This window comes from Sabethes cyaneus, chromosome 3, assembly GCF_943734655.1.
Source record: "Sabethes cyaneus chromosome 3, idSabCyanKW18_F2, whole genome shotgun sequence".
NCBI classification, from domain to species: domain Eukaryota; kingdom Metazoa; phylum Arthropoda; class Insecta; order Diptera; family Culicidae; genus Sabethes; species Sabethes cyaneus.
Window position 1 is genome coordinate 174031994 of NC_071355.1, and position 21779 is coordinate 174053772.

At 42.9% G+C, this 21779-nt stretch overlaps 1 protein-coding gene across 1 annotated transcript in view; it reads right to left on the bottom strand.

Moving 5' to 3' along the window:
* The window catches only part of LOC128742688 (netrin receptor unc-5-like), a 297884-nt gene that overhangs the window by 198451 nt on the left and 77654 nt on the right, over window positions 1-21779 (bottom strand). Inside the window, exons 6-7 of the mRNA XM_053839127.1 lie at window positions 16462-16632; window positions 14527-14769 (exon numbers count right to left, since the gene is read on the bottom strand). Of these exons, the coding sequence (XP_053695102.1) occupies window positions 14527-14769; window positions 16462-16632 (414 nt within the window). The remainder of the gene's footprint in view (window positions 1-14526; window positions 14770-16461; window positions 16633-21779) is intronic.

A 21779-nucleotide genomic window follows, 5' to 3' on the forward strand; every position in this document is an offset into this window, starting at 1 on the left:
TCTATAGCTTTCGGGATTGTATTTTAGTCATCTTGTTTTGTTTACCATCGCGATTTGTAGTCACTACCTTCTTATAAATCGACAGTCTGACTTGTCTCTTCGCACGATGTACTTGTGGACGACTGATTGTATAATCTAGCACGACTGAAGCAACCGGATGTCGCCGAAAGCTACCTGTTATCTCTCGAAATCACGCTGTCGAAAGAGGGCCAGCTGGATGAAGCCCCTTTTAACGAATGGTTTGACGAGGAGTGTCGCCAGATATTGGATGAGAAGAACGCAGCACGCGTACAAATGCTGCATAGAGCCACCACGGCAGAGACTCAACGAATCTCGCAAAGGCTTTGTACCGTGGGCCAAAATGTGCAGAGATAAAGATGGAGGTATCTTGACCTACGTCACCGCTCGGTCGTAAGCTGGAAGCAGCATTACGATGAGAACCTGAATGGCGTGCAGGTGGAAGACCGTGATAGTGGAGGCAGTGACCACATTGGTGTAGCAAGCAACGAAGATGTGCCACCCTCATCGACAAGGGCAGTTAATGAAGCCATCCAGCGGCTGAAGGACAACAAATCAGTAGGAAAGGATGGCATTGGAGCGGAACTCATTGAAATGGGCTCGGACAAGATGGCCGGCTATTTGCATCAACATCAACATGCATCAATCAGAATTTGGGATACGGAATGACTACTGGAGTGTTGGAAAGACGGGGTTATTTGCCCTATCTACAAGAAAGGCGATAAGCCGGATTGTGAAAACTACCGAGCGAGCACTATCCTGAATGCGACCTACAAAGTGCTGTCCCAAGTCATCTTCCGTCCACATATGACAGTGTAAACCGACGAGAGCTGTGGAAAATTTTGGGCGAAAACGGCTTTGCGGGTAAGCTTACTAGACTTATCATGGCTACGATGGATGGGATCCAGTGTTGTGGGAGAATCTCGGGTGGATTGTCGGACCCATTCGAATCTCTCAGGGGACTTCGACAAGGAGATGGTCGTTCTTACTTGCTATTCAATATTGCGCTTGAAGGTGTTATAAGACTAGCGGCGATCGAAATGTGGAACACAATTTTCAATAAATCCAATCAATTTTTATGCTTTGCTGGCTACGCTGAGAAGATTGAGCAGTGGATGAGTTTGAGGTAGTCGATGAATTTGTACACCTTGGCTCACTGACAACAGAGGACAACAATACCAGTCGTGAGATTAAAAGGCATATTATCGGCGAAAATCGGGCCTACTACGGACTCCACAAACACTTGCGGTCGATCAATCTGAGCCCCCGTACAAAATGCTGCACAAACGCACACTGTACAAAACGATAATTAGACCGGTTGTCCTCTACGGGCACCAAACGTGGACACTGCTAGAAGAGTACCTACGAGCATTGGGATTCTTCGAACGGCGAGTCTTAAGAACCATCCTTGGCTGCGTGCACCGTTCTATATGGAGGCGGAGAATGAACCACGATCTCGCGCGTCTGTGATTAAAGCTGAACGGATACGTTGAGCAGGACATGTTGCTAGAATGCCGGACAACTATCCTGAAAAAATAGTGTTCGTATCGAATCCGGTAGCAAGAAGTTGAAGAGGGACACCGCGAGCAAGGTGGCAAGACCAGGTGGAGCGAGATCTGACGAGAATCGGGTGCTCGCGGAACTGGAGACATACTGCCATGGACCGGAATAGATGGAGATATTATGCTACGCAGGGCTTGTCATAAGACGTCAGGCCAATTAGGTAAGTAAGCAACTTGTAGACGACAGTTGTTGGCGACATTTCGGACGAAGAGGACCTTTAAAGGCTCTCTTTAGACGACATTCTTTTTGTAGTCGGCGCCGCTTCCAGCTGTCGATTTCTGGACAGATCCAGACCGACGACGAACTTGGGTGGTGGTGCATTTGGCCAACATTAACGAGTCCGCTACACGACGTACGAATGAAGCCCTATCGTATAAAGTAAGACAAGGTTGCAGCACGCTGTACCAATCGAAATGTCAAAGCGCGTACCAATCGAATAACATGGCGTCTATAATATTGTGTATTGCAAAGTTACCGGATACTATTGTATTCTGCATAGATTTACAGCGTTGGAATGGGACTCCAAACTGTCTAAAACTCTTGTTAAAATTTCCGGAATGCTGGTTTAGTTGTTATGTGTCAGTGTTCCTGAAACTGTAGAATTACACACTCACACACACACACACACACACTTGCAAAATGAGGGGTGTTCATGTTTTTTAAATGTACGATTAAAAGTAATAGGGTATGTTGCTGCTTCGTCGTAATTGCCTATTCCCGTCCTATCCAACACAAATTATTAAAAATATCAGCATTTTTATGACACACAATGCCAAACTAGTTATTCGCTTATATTTTAGTTTGTTGTCTATCATACGCGATCAATCAAAGTGAGCTGAGATCTATTTAAATGCTTTTTATCATTAAAGAAGTCCTACCAGCCAAATTTCCTACGTTTATTCGTGCGACGAAGATGAAAATGTCGACTAATCGTTTTAATTTAATTTTATGATTGCATAAATGTAAATAACGCGCGCAAGGCATTGTCGTTATTCTACAGCCAGGAAAACTTGCCTGACCTGCAGAAATTTTGCAGAATAACATTTGTCATGCCGTCCTACACAAATACATGCGCGTTAGCTTCGTAAACATTGTTGTGATTTTTAGTTCGGACGATGAAAACTTTTGATGGACGGCTTGTAAGTCAGTTGCATAATTTCAATAAAATGCTTTAATGATCGCTTTTTAGTGAATTCAAAGTGCACGGATCGGAAGGTAAGTGTGTTTTAGTTAAATCAGCACAAGAACTTTTGGAGTATTCATTAAATCCATCCAACAAATGATGAAAATTAGAATGGCTTTACTTACTACGACGGGAATTAGAAATAAACCCTACGTCAAGCTCAAGTCGACAATTTTTAACGTAACGTCCGTTAATCACATTTGTATTGATTCTAACATAATTTCATTTTTATCATCGAATGAAATATAATACTCACTACAAGAGAGTTGAAATGTAATGTTTTACTCTACTGTCTGCGTTTGAATGTTTTCAATCAGCTGTCCTTTTCAGCCAACCAATGAGGACAACGTGATGAAGGTTCATGTTCTGCCACCGCGCTGTACAACTTACAATTGTTTTCCTTTGTGCCGGGCATGTAGCAGCCAGTTACTGATTATGCAGCATTAGAAGTCTTACTAAATTGAATCTACTAACTGCTCACAGCAAGCAAACGTATCCTTTCGCCTAACACCTGCAAATTTCCCCCGAGCTGTTCCCGTTCTCGGTGTCAATAAATGCATCAACCTAGCTAGGCACAATGACGACGCTGTTGTTCTAAGCGGTTCCAAGTGACGGCAACAACGGTATCCAGTTACACATGCTACCCTGAAGGTAACCACAATTCTCGACTGGCAATGGACGTGTCACCTTGCAGCACCGCATCCTGTGCATAGAACAAAACCCAGTGTCGAACAGAAACCGGTATATACGTAGGTACCTACATACAACTCAACCGCGCCGGGCCCGTCAGCCAGTCTGTCTGTCTCTCTCTCTCTCTTGTATTTGAATATTTGATGAACCCATTTGCTACAGTCTGGTTGACAGTTCAAACTTCGTCGCCGGGGTTTCCCAGAGCAGCACCGAATCCGTACGTGAATAACGCAAACGAGGACGAATGTATCGCCATCGTTATCCCGTATTCATGCTCGTAATATGTTGTTTGCACTTTATGGTCCAAGTGTAACGAAATCAACCCTCGCGGCGTTTGTGTATTGATGTCATTATTCAATTTTGTACCCACTTTTGATTCTCTTGGGTTGGTCGGTTCGGTCGACAAAGTTCGACTTGCAGAGCTCGGCACGGTACGGTTGTGCGTTATGCTTCCATCAAGTAAAGTGAGATCCGTCATAACGCAAAGAACCCATAAAAATATGCCATACAGACAAAGTCGCAGATTTCCACTCCGGAACGCAAATAACCCTAGGGTTATTGAGGTTCAACGTTTGACCATATTTAGCCAAACTGGCGTTTCGGAGAGCGTGGTTTGGCAACCTCAAACATAAAACAATTTGAATAAAAGCCAATTTATCATCTTTTTCCTTTTGCCGGAGCCGAGCGGCCGGAAAAGTTTTACCATTAACAGGGGGAAATGTCTGTTTTTTTCTTCCCATCAAGAAGACCAACGAACCCGGAAGCGATGAAGAGTGAAAATGTCTTGGATAAATCCTTGTACGTCATGCCCATCGAATGTCGAGTATTTGTTCTCGCTATTCTCAGTCGAACAAAACAGAAAAAAGGCGGAGGATTCACTTAAGCTTTAAGTGAAACAAATTCATGTGACGAACATGTAAATAGAATAACTGATGTTGGTTTCGCATTTTCCTCCAGAAAGCACAATATATCACGCTTTTCGCCCCCATTAGCCAAGCGAATATAAATAATCAAGGTTCATCAACTGTCATTCGTTACTGCATCCATCTGGATTTGTTCCACTTATATTTATCTGACAGTTTCCGGCTACGGCCATCGTCCTGATGCATGAATCAAGTCAAGTGGTGCCACATTTTTTTCTCTCTCTCTGGATCCTTGCCGCTGTCAGCTGCACAGTTCGAAAGTTTGCTGCCACGCTCCGAGCTGGTGGCGGCATGGCCACGGGTGGATTTTGGAATCCATTATCACATCGAATCCTACCAGCCGGCATCGCTTAGTGTCGGCGAAAAATCCATCACTAAACGAAAAGCGGAATGCTTCTTCCGGCACGATACACCAAATGCGGAAGCGTGGATTAATAAATGTAATAAATGCCATGTACAGAAATTTATGGTGTCTAAAAATGATTTGATGGCGTGCCATCGACGCCTTCTCGGCTGCTGGCATAAAAAAAAGGAATCGGCACGAAGCATGCACACTGTGTGCATGCATACTTCTGCTCCTCGTCGTATCATTAATTATTTCGTTCGAATTTGACGAGAGTCGTTTTCGGCTGCTGCTGATGCTCGATTGACTGCTGAAAGGGAGCAACCATGTGCAGTTACTTTATGTGTTAGTTACGTAATAAGTGTGTCATTTCGAAGAATAATGATGCTGGCGCTGGGTTCAGGACAGTGCAATGTAGTGAATGACGCTATACTGCTCGGGGCGATCGATCGATGTCTTTGGCAACAAATTCGCTTGCGATGTCGATTGAAATTGCACAATGCACGAGGGTTATAAATGGTATCCGAAGGTTGATTGATATAGTGGAAGAATGTTTAACAACTTCAATCGGGCTTGGACTGAAGAAAATGCTGAAACGGGCTGCAACGAAGTTATTGTCAGTTTTAGCATCTTACGATGCTAGCGATAAGCGCCAATAATGAAACTTTCAATAAGATTGATTAAATAAACTAGATGTAAACTTTTGTTCTTCCGATCATAACCGTATGTTTTGTAAGTACATAGCCTAAGTAATTGATAGTGAAATTTCTCTGACATTAGAACCAGAACCACTCGTTTTTTGTTTTTACCGAAAACATCGAAACACCGGTGGTGCAAATAATACACTTTCAACACCACTGTGTACTTTTAAACAAATACGGCATCCATTGTAAACCGACTACTTGGCTAGGTTACAGAAAGTTTATTGGAATTTTTCAAATTGAATTGGATTGATTTAAAAAAATTGTAGTTGGCGTAGACGTTGTAGAAATAAATGAGTAACCATGCGCCCTCTTCTTCGTTAGAATCAATACAGACAGTTTTGTTTTGAAATCGATAGGTACTGAAAAATTTATATTTCAATTTATATCACATCATACGAATGCTGACTCTCCGCCTGCAAATGACGGATCTCGGTTGGAACTTGTTCGAATGAACCTACAAATTCTGAGAACCAGAGCAGAGGGTCCAAAGCCCCTAAGAGTAGAATGGTTTTAAGAGCTGTTATTCATACTCAGCCGCAAACGGAGCCTGTGGAGTACCAGGGCGCCGTTCACAGCAATATGCCCTTACCGCATCATGAGGGGCTCTGATGTGGCGGACTTTCCTTTTCCCTCAATTCGTGGGACTTTTTTATGGATAAAAAAAATCAAAACTTCTAGCCACCAAGTGCCTCCCAAAGCCGGTACCAATGAAGTTAGAGGACTTCATTGCGCGCGATGTTATGGAATCGCGCGCAATTAGTCGAACGAAGGAGGAAGAGATAGAGGAAGTCTTCAACCTCGACAGAGACTCACTGTACGGAGGACCTTCAGTCTTTTCGCTGATCCTAAGTTCGCCAAAAAGGAGAGTGGAAAGTCGAACGGATAATCTTCCCGATCTGGAGACGCAACCAGACGATGATGGGGCACAACTTACGTCTATTCGCAATGAAATCCTGAACTGCATTGTGGTACAGGATTCTCAAGCCATACGGCCAAAATTTAAGAGCCGTCAGCTCAAGAACGGTTACCTGCTCCTAGTTTGTACCGACGTGAAGACAGTAAGATGGCTGGAAACTACGGTACCAACCCTCAAGCCGTGGGAAGAAGCGCTGCTACGAACATACACCATGAAGGACTTCCCAAGGCCCCTTGTGTTCAAGGGGTATTTTTCGAGCATCGTGGTCCGTCTGCTCTAAAATCAGAACGACGGCTTCTCTACATAAACGTGGCGAGTATTTCGTCGCAGTGTGACAGGGAACAACGTCGAACTGGCGTTGGAGATAAACCCTCTGTCAGCTTCGTTGATTATCAAGCAGGGCTTCATGCTGAACTATATGTTCGGCAGGGCTCGCATGCGATAGGTTGGCCGAGGAGCGATCAACTGTCGATTGGGGAGCTCTGCGCCAGGAGCAGTGAAGGTACGTGTGGGGCAACCTCCAGAGGAAATTTCGCAACCATCTGCTTCAGGCACGCCGGCAACGGTTGCGCAGTTTCGGAAGGTTTCCCGAAAGGGAGCTCTACATCAATCGCCAACCGCTCGCACATCTTAGAATCGACCAAAAAGCGCCGGCCGTAATTCGGTCTCCAGTCGACTGCAGCCACCGAAGCCCTCTGATGTAGGGAAGCAGGGAGTCCGTCAGTTTCCGAGTCTAACGATTCTGTCAAGGTCGGCAACCCAGTAACAGCCAAGGGCGCTTCCAGTGTCCTTGGATGGAGGTTCGTAAGCCAGCAGCGAACAGTTGCCTTCATTCAAGAACCTTGGGTTCACGGCACGAGAGTTCTCGGCCTAAGAAGAAACTACGGTAAGTTAATCTACTCTAACACGCAGTCCAAACCAAGGACTGCAATTCTGCTAACGAAAGAAGTACGAGGTAGCCGCTCTCGTGCGGTGCTGCAGGGCATCAACGTCCCGCGCCTGATCGGCTGCGATACCAACGCCCATCACACGATTTGGGGCAGCACGGATATAAATAATAGGGGTGAGTACCTACTTGACGACTTAACTGCAAAAAAGGTCAATGTAAGGGAACGTTCCCACTTTTGTTAATGCTACCAGAGATGAGGTCCAAGAACTTACTCTGTGCAGCACTTCTAGCTTAAAAACTACCATGTCTCTAATGAACCTAGTTTATCAGACCATAGTAAGCATATCGTTTTCGATATTGAGGCAAACTCTCTCAGGAGATAACAATACAGAAAACCAACTGGTGGTCGTTCAGAGAGCATCTGGGTAACTCTCGGAACTTCTGTTATATTAATATACGCGAACCAACTGACTTGGACGTTGCAGCCAATGACCTACACTCTACAGAGTAGGCTCATTATTGCTTTTACCGCTAACTGTCCGTTAATGACGCGGACAGTCTGCCGTGACGTACCCTGGTGGAATGAACCGTGTAGTAGCCTTCGTCGGGAGGCTAGGCGTCTATTCAACAGGGCTAAAAGCACGTCCAATTGGGAGGCCTATAGGTAGGCTGACCAGATGTCCCGGATTATGCGGGATTGTCCCGGATTTGGATGACTTGTCCCGGATTACTAAGCGTCCCGAAAAGTGTCCTGCATTGATTAATTTTTTAATCGAAATCGTTTCTAAGGATGAAACATACGAAACTATGTTACATTGCATGAAAAAACCTACTGCTGACACCACTCGTCAGCTGGTGCACAACCTCCCGCAGTCATGGCCTCGGCCAGGCGGCACCACGAACTTATCACTGTTCTCTTCATCTGCAGCTTTCGCTTGATTACAATTTGGTGCACTCAGCGCTTTTGAGATGAACAGAAGTCCATTGTCCATTGTAGCTTACCGACTTACTTAGGTGGCTTGCCATCCTAAGACAAAACCTGTTGTCCATTGTAGCATTCATGCTGAAACTGCGGCAGGTTATCATGGGACTGAAACCGCCAGGTGAGGCACCTTCCCCTGTGTATCTCCGAATTCTTATCCGTCACAAAATATTGGTTTTCACACGGATGCCAATGAAGCAGATCCCTTGCCAAGTCATGAGCTTTTATCACGAACCCATCCCCAAAACCAATCTCGAATCTGCTACGAACTCTACTGCGAGCCTGAGCATGAAGAATTTAACCCCTGGGTTTGGTTGAAATCGGTCTTCTCTAAAGCTTATTCATCATCGAGTCAGACACATGCATCGCGTTTCGTCACTACCCGACCGCACAGCCCACGAGACCGCATTCTAGCCTTTGTTTATTGTTTTAGGCTTCTGTGGGCTCCCCACTTGCTCGGTAACACTTGTAGCCATTCCGAGACGAATTCGCCATACAGTACAGCGGTGAGTATTCAGTTTTTTCGCCAAAGCACAATCCGTGATACTGAGATCAACCTTGACTTCTAAAATGACCCTCAACCGCAGTTGACGATCAAGAGTTCAACTCCAACGTCTGGCCTGCGCCTTGCGGACAGCCCTGAGAGTTTCCTTGCACCCCTCAATTACTCACACCAGCACACCACAGCTCTTTTATGATAATTCGTCAGTCCCGCCAGTTCCCTAGCCGACGCTGGCGGATTCTGCAGGTGACCGCACACAATTACTTCCATTTCTCCTCATGCATGATGGATGATCGAACGTGGTTTCGACCTTTAAACTGTGAAAAAATTATACCGAGCAGAACTGTTACAAATAATACAACGCTAACAGGAGCTAGCATCCACAGCCACTGGGAGCGCCGCTATCGCTAAAATGAAGTGCCCAATTTCTAAATGATCCCATCTTTACTACCGAACCGATTTAGCAAATAAGCCATTCAATATGTCCCGCATTCATCCAAAAAAAATCTGGTCACTTTACCTATAGGGCATCTCTCACCAAATACAACGCAGAGCTTCGCAAAGCCAAAAAGAGAGTTAAGCTTTGCGAGAGCATCCAGACTCTGCCTGAGGCGGTGCGATTCCGAAAAGGGTTAGCCAAGGACTATAACAATGGCATAGGGCAATTGAAAAAAGAGGATGGCAATCTCATTGTTACTACTAGAAAACGTTGGAGATTCTTATGAACACGCATTTCCCTGATTCGACGGTGCCACTGGAAGCGACGTCGACGGGCAGCAGCAAGTTGAGTCATCGAGTCGGTTCTATTTGCACGTCTACTGTTTACGGAGGCTTCAATCAATTGGGCACTTAGCTCCTTTGAAGCCGCTCTTTGCTCGCCCAGTTAGCTCTGGGGTACGATGCTGGCCTAACAAGCCAGTCGTTGTATGTTCGAATCTCGGCTTGGCGGTGCCGCTATAAAGTCAATAGAATTTTTGCACTAGCTCCGTAATTTTTCTGTACTCTAATAACCGGCTGCGAAGTCTGTCGATAAAGCAAGGTCAAATTCTAAAGGACGTTTATACCCATGGCTTTGCTTTTTCGCTCCTTTGAACCAATGTCCGTGCAATATAATGTCCTCTTTCATGCCAGCTTTACGTTGGGACGTGTCCCGGCAAGCTGGTGGAAAGTCAGGGTGGTGTTCATACCTAAGGCAGGTAAAAAAGATAAAACCATGCCAAAAGTTTTCAGACCAATTAGTCTGACATCAACGCTTCTCAACATGATGGCAAATCACTTCCGTAACGAGTTTTTAAAGAACTCTCCTCGGCATGGCAAGCAATATTCTTACCAATGCGGTAAATCTAAGGAAACCGCACTTCACTACCTAGTGACACTGAAGAGACACCATTTTGTGCTTTTCTTGATATTGAAGGCGCTTTCGACAACACGTCCTTCGCTCTCGTTAACAAAGGAACTGACCAACCGACAATGAGCTGGATTCAAGCAATGCTGTCAATCGTTTACTGTTATTTATTTATTATTTGATTATATCCATCTGACCTGTTCGGTCTTAATGGATTGAATGGGGAAAAGCCTAGTAGAGGCCATTCTCTTCGAGGCATAAAAACCTCACCATTTTTTACAATGTATCAAATAGCTAATTACATAATTTAAAGTCAACATTTCATGGTCAATCACTTAATTCTAATTAAACTAAATACAAAAATTACAGTCTCATTATATAATACCACAATTGACAATTCTTTGATAAAATTTGTTAGAGGATTCACCAAATTCGTATAACTAGGTGATAGGTTTATCCAAATGCTGTACGATGCGATTCAGGTTGCAGTAATCCAACGGAACGAAGAGAACGCTAAGGAGCAGGAAAGCCAGGAAATGAAAGAATATTCGGTGAGTCGATTTCTTCGTCCAACACCTTGGCGACAAGTACAGTTTGCTGGATTTTTCTGCGTCGTTCTGAAGTATCTAGACCGATAAGGTGATATCGTTCAGGATACGAAGGAAGATTCACAGGATGACACCACGGGAGACACGTAGTTCTGTGCGAATGAATTTCTTCTGCACTCGTTTAATTCTCAATGTCCAGGCTACTAGATAAGGAGTCTAAATCAGACACGCGTTTTACAATAATGGTCTCACCAGGGAACAAAATAGGGTTGCTGTTAAACAGTATGGATCCTTAAAGTCCCATCCAATTCACTCCCCCTTGCTTTGGTCATTGGTGGCCGACGCACTCTTGCACAAGCTATCACAGAGTGTGGTTATGAGGTCATTGCGTACGCCGACGACGTAGTACTCATTGTCGGAGGTAAATTTGACGCAATGGTGTTTAGTCGTATGCCAGGAGCTCTAAATACCACTTTTCGGAGGTGCAAGTGGGGCTCAATATAAACCGCACCAAAACAGTCGTGATACCATTTACTAGGCAGAGGAGACATACTTTTATTCTCCCTATTCGAATGAACGCCTTGCGTTTAAAAAATCCTAATAAACCAACCAATCTTATTTCCCCTACACTGAATGGCGTCAGACTGAGCTTCAGCAATGAAGTTAAATATCTGGGTATTATCTTGGAACGTACACAGAACTGAATTACACACCTATGACTATGATACGTAGACTATGCTGTCAAGAAAGCAGCTACAGCCATCTGGGCATGCGGTTCACTTTTTGGCAAAACCTGGGGAGATCGAAACAGATCGCACTACATGGAACAATGGAGGACCCGTTCTTCCATCCGGTACCATTTCTTTACAGATGGATCAACATAGGTTCCAGTGCCTACGGAACTAAAGTATCCAAAGGAGGCTCTTCCACTGGGCAAATGACCCTCCGTTTTTCATGAGGAAGTATAGTAATATACATCTGAGCCGAGATATGTCTAAAACGAAAGTATAGATATGCGAAAATCGGTCTCTTTACGTACAGTCAGGCTGCACTTCTGGCTCTTAAGTACTTTAAATGTGCATCCAAATTAGTTTTGAAGTGCAGCACAAGTGTAAGGGAACTCTCCCGCCAGAACAAAGTTTCACTATTCTGGGTGCCTGGGCACTGTGGAATCGAGGGCAATGAGCTTGCTGACAGCTTAGCTCAGCCTAGATCAGCTCAGGAGTTTATTGGCCTCGAACCATTCCTGGGCACTTCGATATCCGCTGTCAAAGACGAATTACTAATTGGGGAAAGCTATCAAGGGTTATATAAAGCGCAGGGTAGTAGACAAGCTAAACAGTTTATCGACCCAGACTCTGCAGTAGTTGAAATACTACTTGCCATAACGCGTAGTGAACTGCTCACAATCACGAAACTTCTCACCGGACATTGTCCCTCTCTTTACTATTTAAAGAGAGTTGGCAAGGTCTTAACTGACATTTGCCGCTTTTGCAATTCAGAACTTGAAAGTTCATGAGCAAAGCAAGTGGCTCATATTAACTCCATACTCTGTATGGAAACTCAATCCCAAGAAGCTTATTGGTTTTATTAAGCAAGTTAAGCAATCGCAAACACATTTTTTTTTCCAGTTTTCCTTGTATTTGCTCTTCGTAATTCGAGACCATCCCAATGAAAACGAATCCCACAATAAAAAAAGACCTTTTCCTCGTTACCAACCGGGCTTGGTTTTGGTCTCGTATCAAATTTACGTTGGCCAATTTTACGTTGGATTTTGATTTTTACGGCACGCGAAACGATCTACCCTCGCCATCTACCTATCTCATCACGTTCCATTGCTGTGTGCTTGCTCTGTCACTTTCGCTTTCGCTGGCCAGCACAGAGCATCATCGGACTCGGGCCGGGCGTTGTAATCTTATTAAAAAGTGGACAACGGCGCGCTTAATAAGCGTGCAACCCCGGAGGTGCAAATTAAAAGCTCTGACACTGATATTGCCTCTGCCGGAATTATTGCCGCTTGCGAGCTTTCCACCCGCCTTAGGATGTCTGAGATTTCAGACCGGTTGCCGTTGTACTTAAATGGTTATTTTCTTCGTTTTAAGTGAGAGGAAAGTCAACATAAAACTTGAAGAGGATTTCCTACGGAAAAATTTATTTTATTTTGTTCCGGCAGCTTTGAAATTCGACTCCAATGAATGCCCGTTAATACTTTAATTGATTCTGAAAGGATCCGATTTTAATTCGATAATTTTTTTCAATTAATGGATTACTTAGTATCGGTTTACCGCCGCAGTGGCTTGAAGATGGTAGGGTAGCTAAATGTTTGTCATGTTCATGTCGGGTGATGGATACGGTAAACACCATCGCCATCTTTTAGCCCAGCCGGATGCCATATCAGAGGACATGCTCTGTGCCCATATAGTAAATCCACAAAAGTGCAGCCTGGTTCATGGACTCATATCATTGCTGCCTGCCTAGACCCGAAACGAAAGGCTCAGCTAGAACACATTTATTTATGATAATGATTGTTTGTCAAACATATCCCCGTCGTTTGCAAGTTAAGTAAGCAAATGTTATTTACAGATTGTTATGCTTCATTTGGATCGGGTTTCATCTGTCTCGCAAAAGAGAGGGTGGAACAGAAATGATGCCATCTTTTTCAACAACTGTACTGATCAGTCAGCAAACGTTAAATTATTGTGATTTGGAAGTTTTAAAATCAACGAAAACACTGTTAAGTTTTCGTTTCTTAGAAATTTGAAATGTTGACAAAAATTTATAATTTTTGCACTTTCTTGATGGCTCTGAAATTGTGCAATTAAACTAGAATAATCCAGCTTGACGAGTTTCCGCCGGAGAAGACTGCTGCTATCAAAATATTTCCATTAGGGATTTATCACAACCAGCTCAGCGACTTGTGCTTCCGTTTCTGTGCACTTAGCAAGCGCAAATTACCCTACCCCCACTCGAAAGGAGACCGCCCTTTTCCAGATCAATAAGTATTTTTAATCCCGACCAATTTATCATTCTGACGATGCGATGCGATGCCCACATCGCTCTCGCCGAGGTTCCGGGCGCATTCATCTCTTCTTGCCCCGCGCACCACGACGACGACAATCGTGTGAATGTTTTTGTCAACAATCGCCGGCACCCCAATTAGAGTGCATTAATGGATCTCCGAAGGGAAAGCCCACCTAATGATGCTGTTTTCTGTCTCGGTGTTCGGTTGAGGATGACGGTGCTGGTGGTGGTGGTGGTAGCCAGAGAATGCGTCCTTTTTTGTCACATTTCTCAAAGTGTTCGCAATGAAATGCAAAGAGAAAAGCGAAGGAAAATCGCATGAAAACCACCATCATCACAATGATCGCCAGTAGACGGAAGGTTTCAAAATCCAAAAGCGATGCACAGAACGGGTGCTGGGCGGCATGGGAAAAGTGTTTGCTCAAAAAATTATGCAAATGAGTGATAAACGTTGCCATAAATCAACGGTTCTCTTTTCGCTTTATGCTGGTCGGGACGATCAGAGTCCGTGTGATGAACGTTGTCCGTTCGGTAGGACAGGATGTCATCAGTGGAAACACTCGGGTGAAAGGCCTCGTCGGACAGTGTGGCCAAACGAATTCGTTTTGCGCAATTTGTGGAACAAAAACTACTTCAAATTTGTCGGCTATACACTAGTGGAAATTTATGTAAATTGGCATCTATTCCGGCGAGTCCAGCCTTGCCATTCGGGGCCCTCAGTGGCAATCTAGACGTTGATGATATTGTTTCAAATTGAAATGTTTAACCGTGCTGCTGTGCTGATAGTGACAGCATAAACTGGGAATTCGATGTTATTTTTCTGTTTCGCCAATCTACTACTACACCCTGGAGGGCTGAGCCGTGCGGATTTGCCACACAGTAGATAACAAACCACCTACCTTCAACGCTGTAGTTGCACGTCCCGCCGGAGCATTTGGCCGATTGGAGACTCTTGCCGACGCAGTTGATGGTGCTAGAGTCGTACGGTGATTGTTTGTCGTTGCTGCCGGTCGAATTGGCCACCAGGGCGGCTGCAGCCGAGGACGACGCCATGATGGGTCCGCCGATGCAGGCCCGTTGCCGCGTCTGGGTACAGTCTGGGCCACACTCACTCCACTCGGACCAGGGCGACCAGCGGCCGGCTGCAAAATCGAATTATGCAAATTAGCTTTGGCGGAGAAATGGGATACGTTCGAGTGCGCTCCGGCTTCCAGCTATCATATGCTGCCGTCCGAAGAGGGTGACGCTTTTATGTGTAAGGTTTCTTTGATTCACTCGACAGTGAGTGAGGCGTACATTGGATGGTCGATGGTGCATACCTACATAAAATCATACAGGAGTGATTCTACAACAAGCTAAGCGTACGGAATAAGTGCATTCGTGTTGATAATGACGGAACACGGGTGTGCGTGAGAATAGCATGAAAATCATGCGAAAGAAAAATTCGAAGTAATCAATAAAGATTAAAGAGACCGTACACGATGAGTTTAATTTCTTAGTAGAAAATAAAACTGTTTGAGGAGTCATCGAGAAAATCAAAACGGAGTTTCAACAGTCAAACACGTATGAACATAATATCCTTTATGAAACATACTAGCTAGCGCTATAATGCTAACAATTTTACAACCACTTCGTGTCTTATCTTCTAAACACTGCGAGAATAGGTTGATAATATAGAACTTCTAGTAGCCGTTTGGTTTCCCCGGTAATTTTCAACGTTATACGACGCAGCATATGCACCATCCATACATCATCTAATTTTATGTAAAGGAGCAATTGAATTCTCCCTCAGCAAGCTAAACGTTTGCAAATTTACACTGTCAAAGCAATTTTCTCTTTAACAAACCAGAGCGGCTGACAACGTACCAGAACCACACAAACACAGTGTTCTACCATGCAAGAAAGTAGCATCCCAAATTCTACGGAGAATAAAATGAGAATGTCACATTTACTTTGTATGGAAAATAAACTTCACGTCTAAAGGAGGCAGGATTCACACATCAACCCAGTGACTGCTGGGACTGGCACAACCGCAGTCGGAGTGGGTGGGGAAAACTCTATCGAAGGTTAGAAGAAAGTGTAAAAGCCTTAACCTCGATTCTGATATGGGACATAGTGACATGTCTAGGGCCCACTCACTTACACACACACACATACACACACGAGCACAAATTTTGAGAAAATAGAAGGCCAATGCATTTAAATTTATTCCTTACCATTTAATTCGAATCCATTAGGATTAACTATTTGTGTGTCGTCTGTGTACGTGTTGAGGTTAAACGAGGCGTTATCGTGCCGAGGCAGGACACGGTGGCGGTTTGCACGGATGGTGGTTCGTTGATGATAGTGGAACATTATAGCGTGGTGTAAGCACAGGAAGGGAGATGTTAGCGGAATAGGATGATAGAAAGTTTAGTAGTGCAGAGCAAATAAAAATAATTTCAAAATTACCATGTGTGGAAGAGCAAAGTAAATAATAAACAATTGATGGAAGTGAAATAACAAAAATTTTGCGACCAATTTAATTTTGAAGAACCCTGTTATCGCTGAAGCAGCCAGTGAAAAATCAACATTTGCATAAACTCAGGAAACTTAAAATGGATCCCAACCACACTGAGTGAGTACCGAACTCAGCCAGAAATGACAACAAGCAGACGCATCCAATCAGCTTAAATGTGTAAGCATAGGAGAGCACATAAGACCCCGAAAACTGAAGGCAAAGACTAGTTGGTTGGATACAAGTTGGAAAATAAACTTATAAGAGACGGGCGAACAGAAAGCTTTTCGATGTTATCTCCCGGGAGCACTCCTCAACAACGACTCTGTGCTCTTACCTGTGCAGGGCAAACAGTCCGGAGTGGTTTCGGTGTTGTGGCCGACGCAGGGGGCGCCACTGTTCAGCGGCAGCGGATTGTTGCACATGCGGGCCCGCTTCTGACCTTGCTTCGGTTGGCCGGGACATTTGCAATCGGTCCAAGGTCCCCAGGAGCTCCAGCCGCCGTCAACTGAAACGATATGGATATGATGGGAAAAGTTAAAATGTTGTTCGTTGTGCATTGCTGGCTGCCGACCTTGGTCGGACAGGATGGGAAGCTGAAAGGTGAGCAACGTAATCAATCGGAGCAAACATAAATCTGGCTTTCGAACTAGCGCTTAACGAGTATAATCCGTTAATTTATTTCCATATGGTCGCTGCCTTACATGACTGGAATGGCATGCAGCACCACCACTAGGGCCGTCACTGGTTGTCAAATTAGTAGTACGTACCCGCGAACATAAACCGAAGATGCATTAACATAAAATGGAAATATATTGCGGGATTGTAGTGCACACTCTACGCGCAAGGCAGTATGGAGATAAAGACGTCGTTATTGATAATTTTGGAGCGCATTTTATGGGTTTGTCTCTACTGCATAGTGATGCCACTCGCTATGAAGTGTTTCCCATGTCTAGGCTGTTGGAAATACATTAAAAGGCCGATAATTTAAGACATCTTTTTTTCCTCTATCTGGCGGCAAGTGGAGATACAAAGTTTTGTCGGCAGCTTGAGGCAATCAGCGGTACTCGAAAGGCACCATCAAATCTAATTTAAAGGAGGCTTAGCCGAGGATGTGTTTGTTGATGGGAAGATGAACATATTTCGAAATCATTCCATACGATGGATTTCCAAGTCTATTTACAGTGTCTCAAAATTGACAACAAACAATAATTTCTCGACGTTCGTAATAATCAGCAAATATATAATTAATGAATAAGAACAATAAAGTCCCAAGTAACAATTTTAAGTTGTATTAGGTTTCTCCGGTGGTTTTTATGACCAATTAAATAAAACCACCAATAAAACAATGAGCCTACCAGAACTTCCTGACGACCGCTAGAAAACTGCCTTCCAACCATTTCATTCTTCAGGATGTTTTTACGGGCTACCGAATGGCCGAAACACAAATGGCCGAATCACGAATGGCCGAAATCCAAATGGACGAATTTCAATAACAGTCACAGAAGGCCGAATCACGAAAGGCCGAAATTTTTCGGAATTTCGGCCTAGATAACTTAAGAATTATTATAGTTCTTACGTTAGTACGACTACGTAATTGAACCTAAATAGCTACTCAATAAAAAACCATTAATTAGCAAGTAGTTAACAAATAACTTTAATCAAACAAAAAACAAACAAACAAAACATGCTTTACGAAGCCTTTGTTTAGCGTTTAATAAAAGCGCAACTGCGCCCACAAAATTTTTGCTGCTCATTTTGTGTGCATTAACACATTTCGAGGAGATTTTTTGGTTTATTTCTCGGCGCGAATTTGGAACATCCCCCTGAAGAACTCTAAGGATGTTCCCCTCTATCGCCTTTTGCTCCACCCGCAGCTCTGTGATGATCCTGGTCATTGACAGGTGATGGGAACCAACAATGGTTGTCCATCGTTGGTGTCATGCTTCCAAGCTGTTTGTGGTCCGCGGTAGCTTGTCAATGACAGGCTTAAAATTTGACCACAGAGTGGGTTGAAACAATGGCCTGCTGTTCCGGCTCCTCCCACCTAAGTAAGTATTCCGAAAATATGTAAGGAAATTCTTCAATTCTTCAGGCATCGTTCGTACGCCCTCTGTATCCGATTTTTCGGCAGAAAAGACAAAGCCTAGAATTTTTATTACATTATAAAAACGACAAATAAAAGTACTTTATCAACAAACCTGCAGCCGTTTTACCGCCATAAATATGTCTGTGTTGGTCGAGTAATGTTGTTTTAGTCCGCGTATATGTAATGCACTCATTTTTCACAGGACAATTACCAACTACCGTGCGGAAAGCAAACCGTGTTTAACAACAATGGACACAGCTGTTGGCTTTGCTATGTGCGGTCAACAAAGATGGACACGGCGGGATATTGAATGAAATATTTCGGCCGCTTAAGTAATAGGGTAATAAACTTGTAGTTTAGTGCATTTACTTCTTTATGAAAATCCATGACAGTAAGAATAAGATTACAATTATAATGTAAGCATATAACTACGAAAGATAATTTTTATACTGGTTTTTACCTCGCATTTCTTTATTATAAATACATCTTTATTATAAGGTGCGAGACGTATTTACCGTGTTAGTAGCAAATGTTTCCTAGAAGATTCAGGGCGAGACGGCCATAGGCCGCAAGTGTGCGCCGGTGACCCGCCGTCGGAAGCGCCGGCCCCCCCGCAGAAACCACTACTATTTAGGTGCATGCATTTTCCTAGGTTTACTATCTATTAGGGATTATCCCTTAGTTAAGTCCGAACGAGCGGCAGCGAGTAAGGACAGCATGTACCCAACGTTTGAAGGCTATGAATATTTTCGGTCGAATATGACATTCGGCCATTTGTGATTCGGCCATTCGTGATTCGGCCATTTGATACATTATGCCATTCGTTATTTCGGCCATTTGTGTTTCGGCCATTCGTGATTAGGCCATTTGTGTTTCGGTCATTGGTAGGTAATCCGTTTTTATAACCTCTTCAAGAATCAGGCTAGTTTTAGTATTCTTATCATACTCTGCAAAAAGCAGCAAGAAAACCGATTATGCTTTTCACTGCGTGATAGCTACCACGATAATTTAATAAAGCTTTTAGCTACAAAGCTATAAAACATACAGCTTGCTCTAGTAAAAAACTAAATCAGTCCGCTAGCTTTGTTAACTTGAAAATACATCCATGGGCAGAAAAGTTAAGCTTTTATTGTCAGACCATCCTGACCGATTTTATTTATAGTGACCATAATAAAATATCCTATAAAATAATTAATAAATTTCCAGTAATCTCCGCTGGTTTGCAGCATATGCGCATTAAATTTTATCGTGTATATTGATACGACATGTGGATAAAAGCAACGCGCCATCGGATTTTTTCGAAAACTGGCTGTTTTAACAAAATAAATACAAAGGGTTACCTCGATATGAGACAACCTTGTTTTGAAACAACCTCGATATAAGACAATTTTTACTCCGATATAAGACAAATTCCTTTGACATAGTTGATAATGACACTAACGCTAATTTTCCATTCCAAAAGTGACGCCATGAAGATGTCAATTATTTCACAATAATCCTAAAAATTGAAAAGAACTAATACCTCAAACAATAATGAATAGTTCAAAAACGTAAACACACAACACAGAGCAAAATTGGCGACAGCTATTGCAATTTTTTTTTTGACGTAGGACTACGCCTTTGTTTACTATCTGGGACTGGGTAGCACTTTGTGAAAACGAAAATAGAAGTGTAACGTTGGAATGAAAGATTTCAAATGCTAATAACTACTAAACTACTGAACGAAACTAAACAATTTATATGTCGTTGGAAAGATAAAATGTCCAGCAATTTTATGAAGGGGGCGAGAGAGCAATTTTATTGACGACGTAAGAGGGGGGCTCCCATACAAATGAAATACAAATTTCTTCATAAATTTAGAAGTAATCAAGCAAATGGAACCAAATTTGGCAGGTGGGGATTTTAGAAAGTAGGATTTTTTTCTTTGGTGTACTGAGACCCCTTTCTCTTCTAAGAGGGGGGGCTTCCAAACAAATGAAATGCAAATTTCCTCAAAACTCGAGAACCAATCAAGCAAATGGAACCAAATTTGGCATGTGGGGGTTTCAGAAGGCAAGAATTTTTTCTATTGTGAATTGAGACCCCTCCCCTCTTTAGGAGGGGGGCTCCCATACAAATAATATACAAATTTCCTCATAATTCGAGTACTAATCAATCAAAAGAAACCAAATTTAGCATGTGGGGGTTTTTGGAGGTGAGAATTTTTCTATGGTGTGCTGAGACCTCTTCCCCTTCTAAGAGGGGGGCTTCCATACAAATGAAATACAAATTTCTTTATAAGTCTAGAACTAATCAAGCAAATGGAACCAAATTCGGCATGTAGGGGTTTATGGAGGCATGAATTTATTTTATGGTCGGATGATAGGGACCCTCATACAGATAAAACAGAAATTTTTGCGTATGTGCCATATTTTCTGCCATGTAACAAGCGGTAAGCTGTGAAAGTAAACTGATAAAACCTTCTCGGAGCACAAGACAGTGAATCGACGCCGTTAAAGTCGACGTGCCTGTTGCCATTTATGTCAAAAGAGAAGGACATTCGAATGGCACGTCATATTTGCGATGAACGTGCTTTGGCTTTAATGTTATTTGTAACTAATGGCCCTTTTAAAGGTCACAAGCGAGTAAAAGTAAGATTATTGAAACATGTCAAGCTACGTATAATCATATTTAATACAATAATCTGTGGGCTGGTCATTCATTACTATTTCAATCTTTATGATGCACACAAGTAATTTTTAAAAGAAATCTTTTATGTCTCAATGGTTGCAGGCGTTGTAGTTATCAACCCCCGTCCACGTATTTCCGAAGCCACCTTTGCATTCTATGAAGAATTGAATCTGAATATTTCGCTCTTCTCTTTTAAACATTCACTTGAACAATGGCACTCACAGATTCTTATAAACATACATATGCCAGAAATCCATTCGTACAACCCTTAGGTCTGTATACCTTGTAGTTTTTAAATCATGTTTCGATATTAGACCAATTTTTGAAATTATAAATTGTCTTATATCGAGATATCCCTGTATTGGGGCGAACCAACTACCAGTTGAAAGTCCCATTAAAAATAAGTAAATAAGGCCATTACAAATAGTTATGAAATTTTTGTCCTTTCGGTATTGGGCAACTAAAGAGGGCGGGGCGAAAAAACAAAGAGATTTTTTTAATCGAGCAAAAAAATGGGTTTTAAGCATTTTTACCTAATGTTTAAACGTGAAAACCAAATCTATTCTTACTTTTAATATATACGCTATCATTTTTCATGCAAATATGGCCAGTGGCAATATGGCCTCGCATAAAACATGATTTTAGTGTTGAACTCTAATATTTTTCATAATAGCAGTAATACCCAAGGCTAAAAATTCAACTTTTTTGAAACTGTTAGGCCCCTTGGCGAACGAGGGGTCAACTAGGTATTGAAAATGTAATTCTCATTTTTTAACCATTTTCAACCAATTAGGTGCAAAAGCTCCAATATTTAAAGACCTTGTGTCTGTGGTGGCCCCGTTTCAATACGTAATACATAAATAAATACTTAATACATAAAGGCATTTAAACCAAAC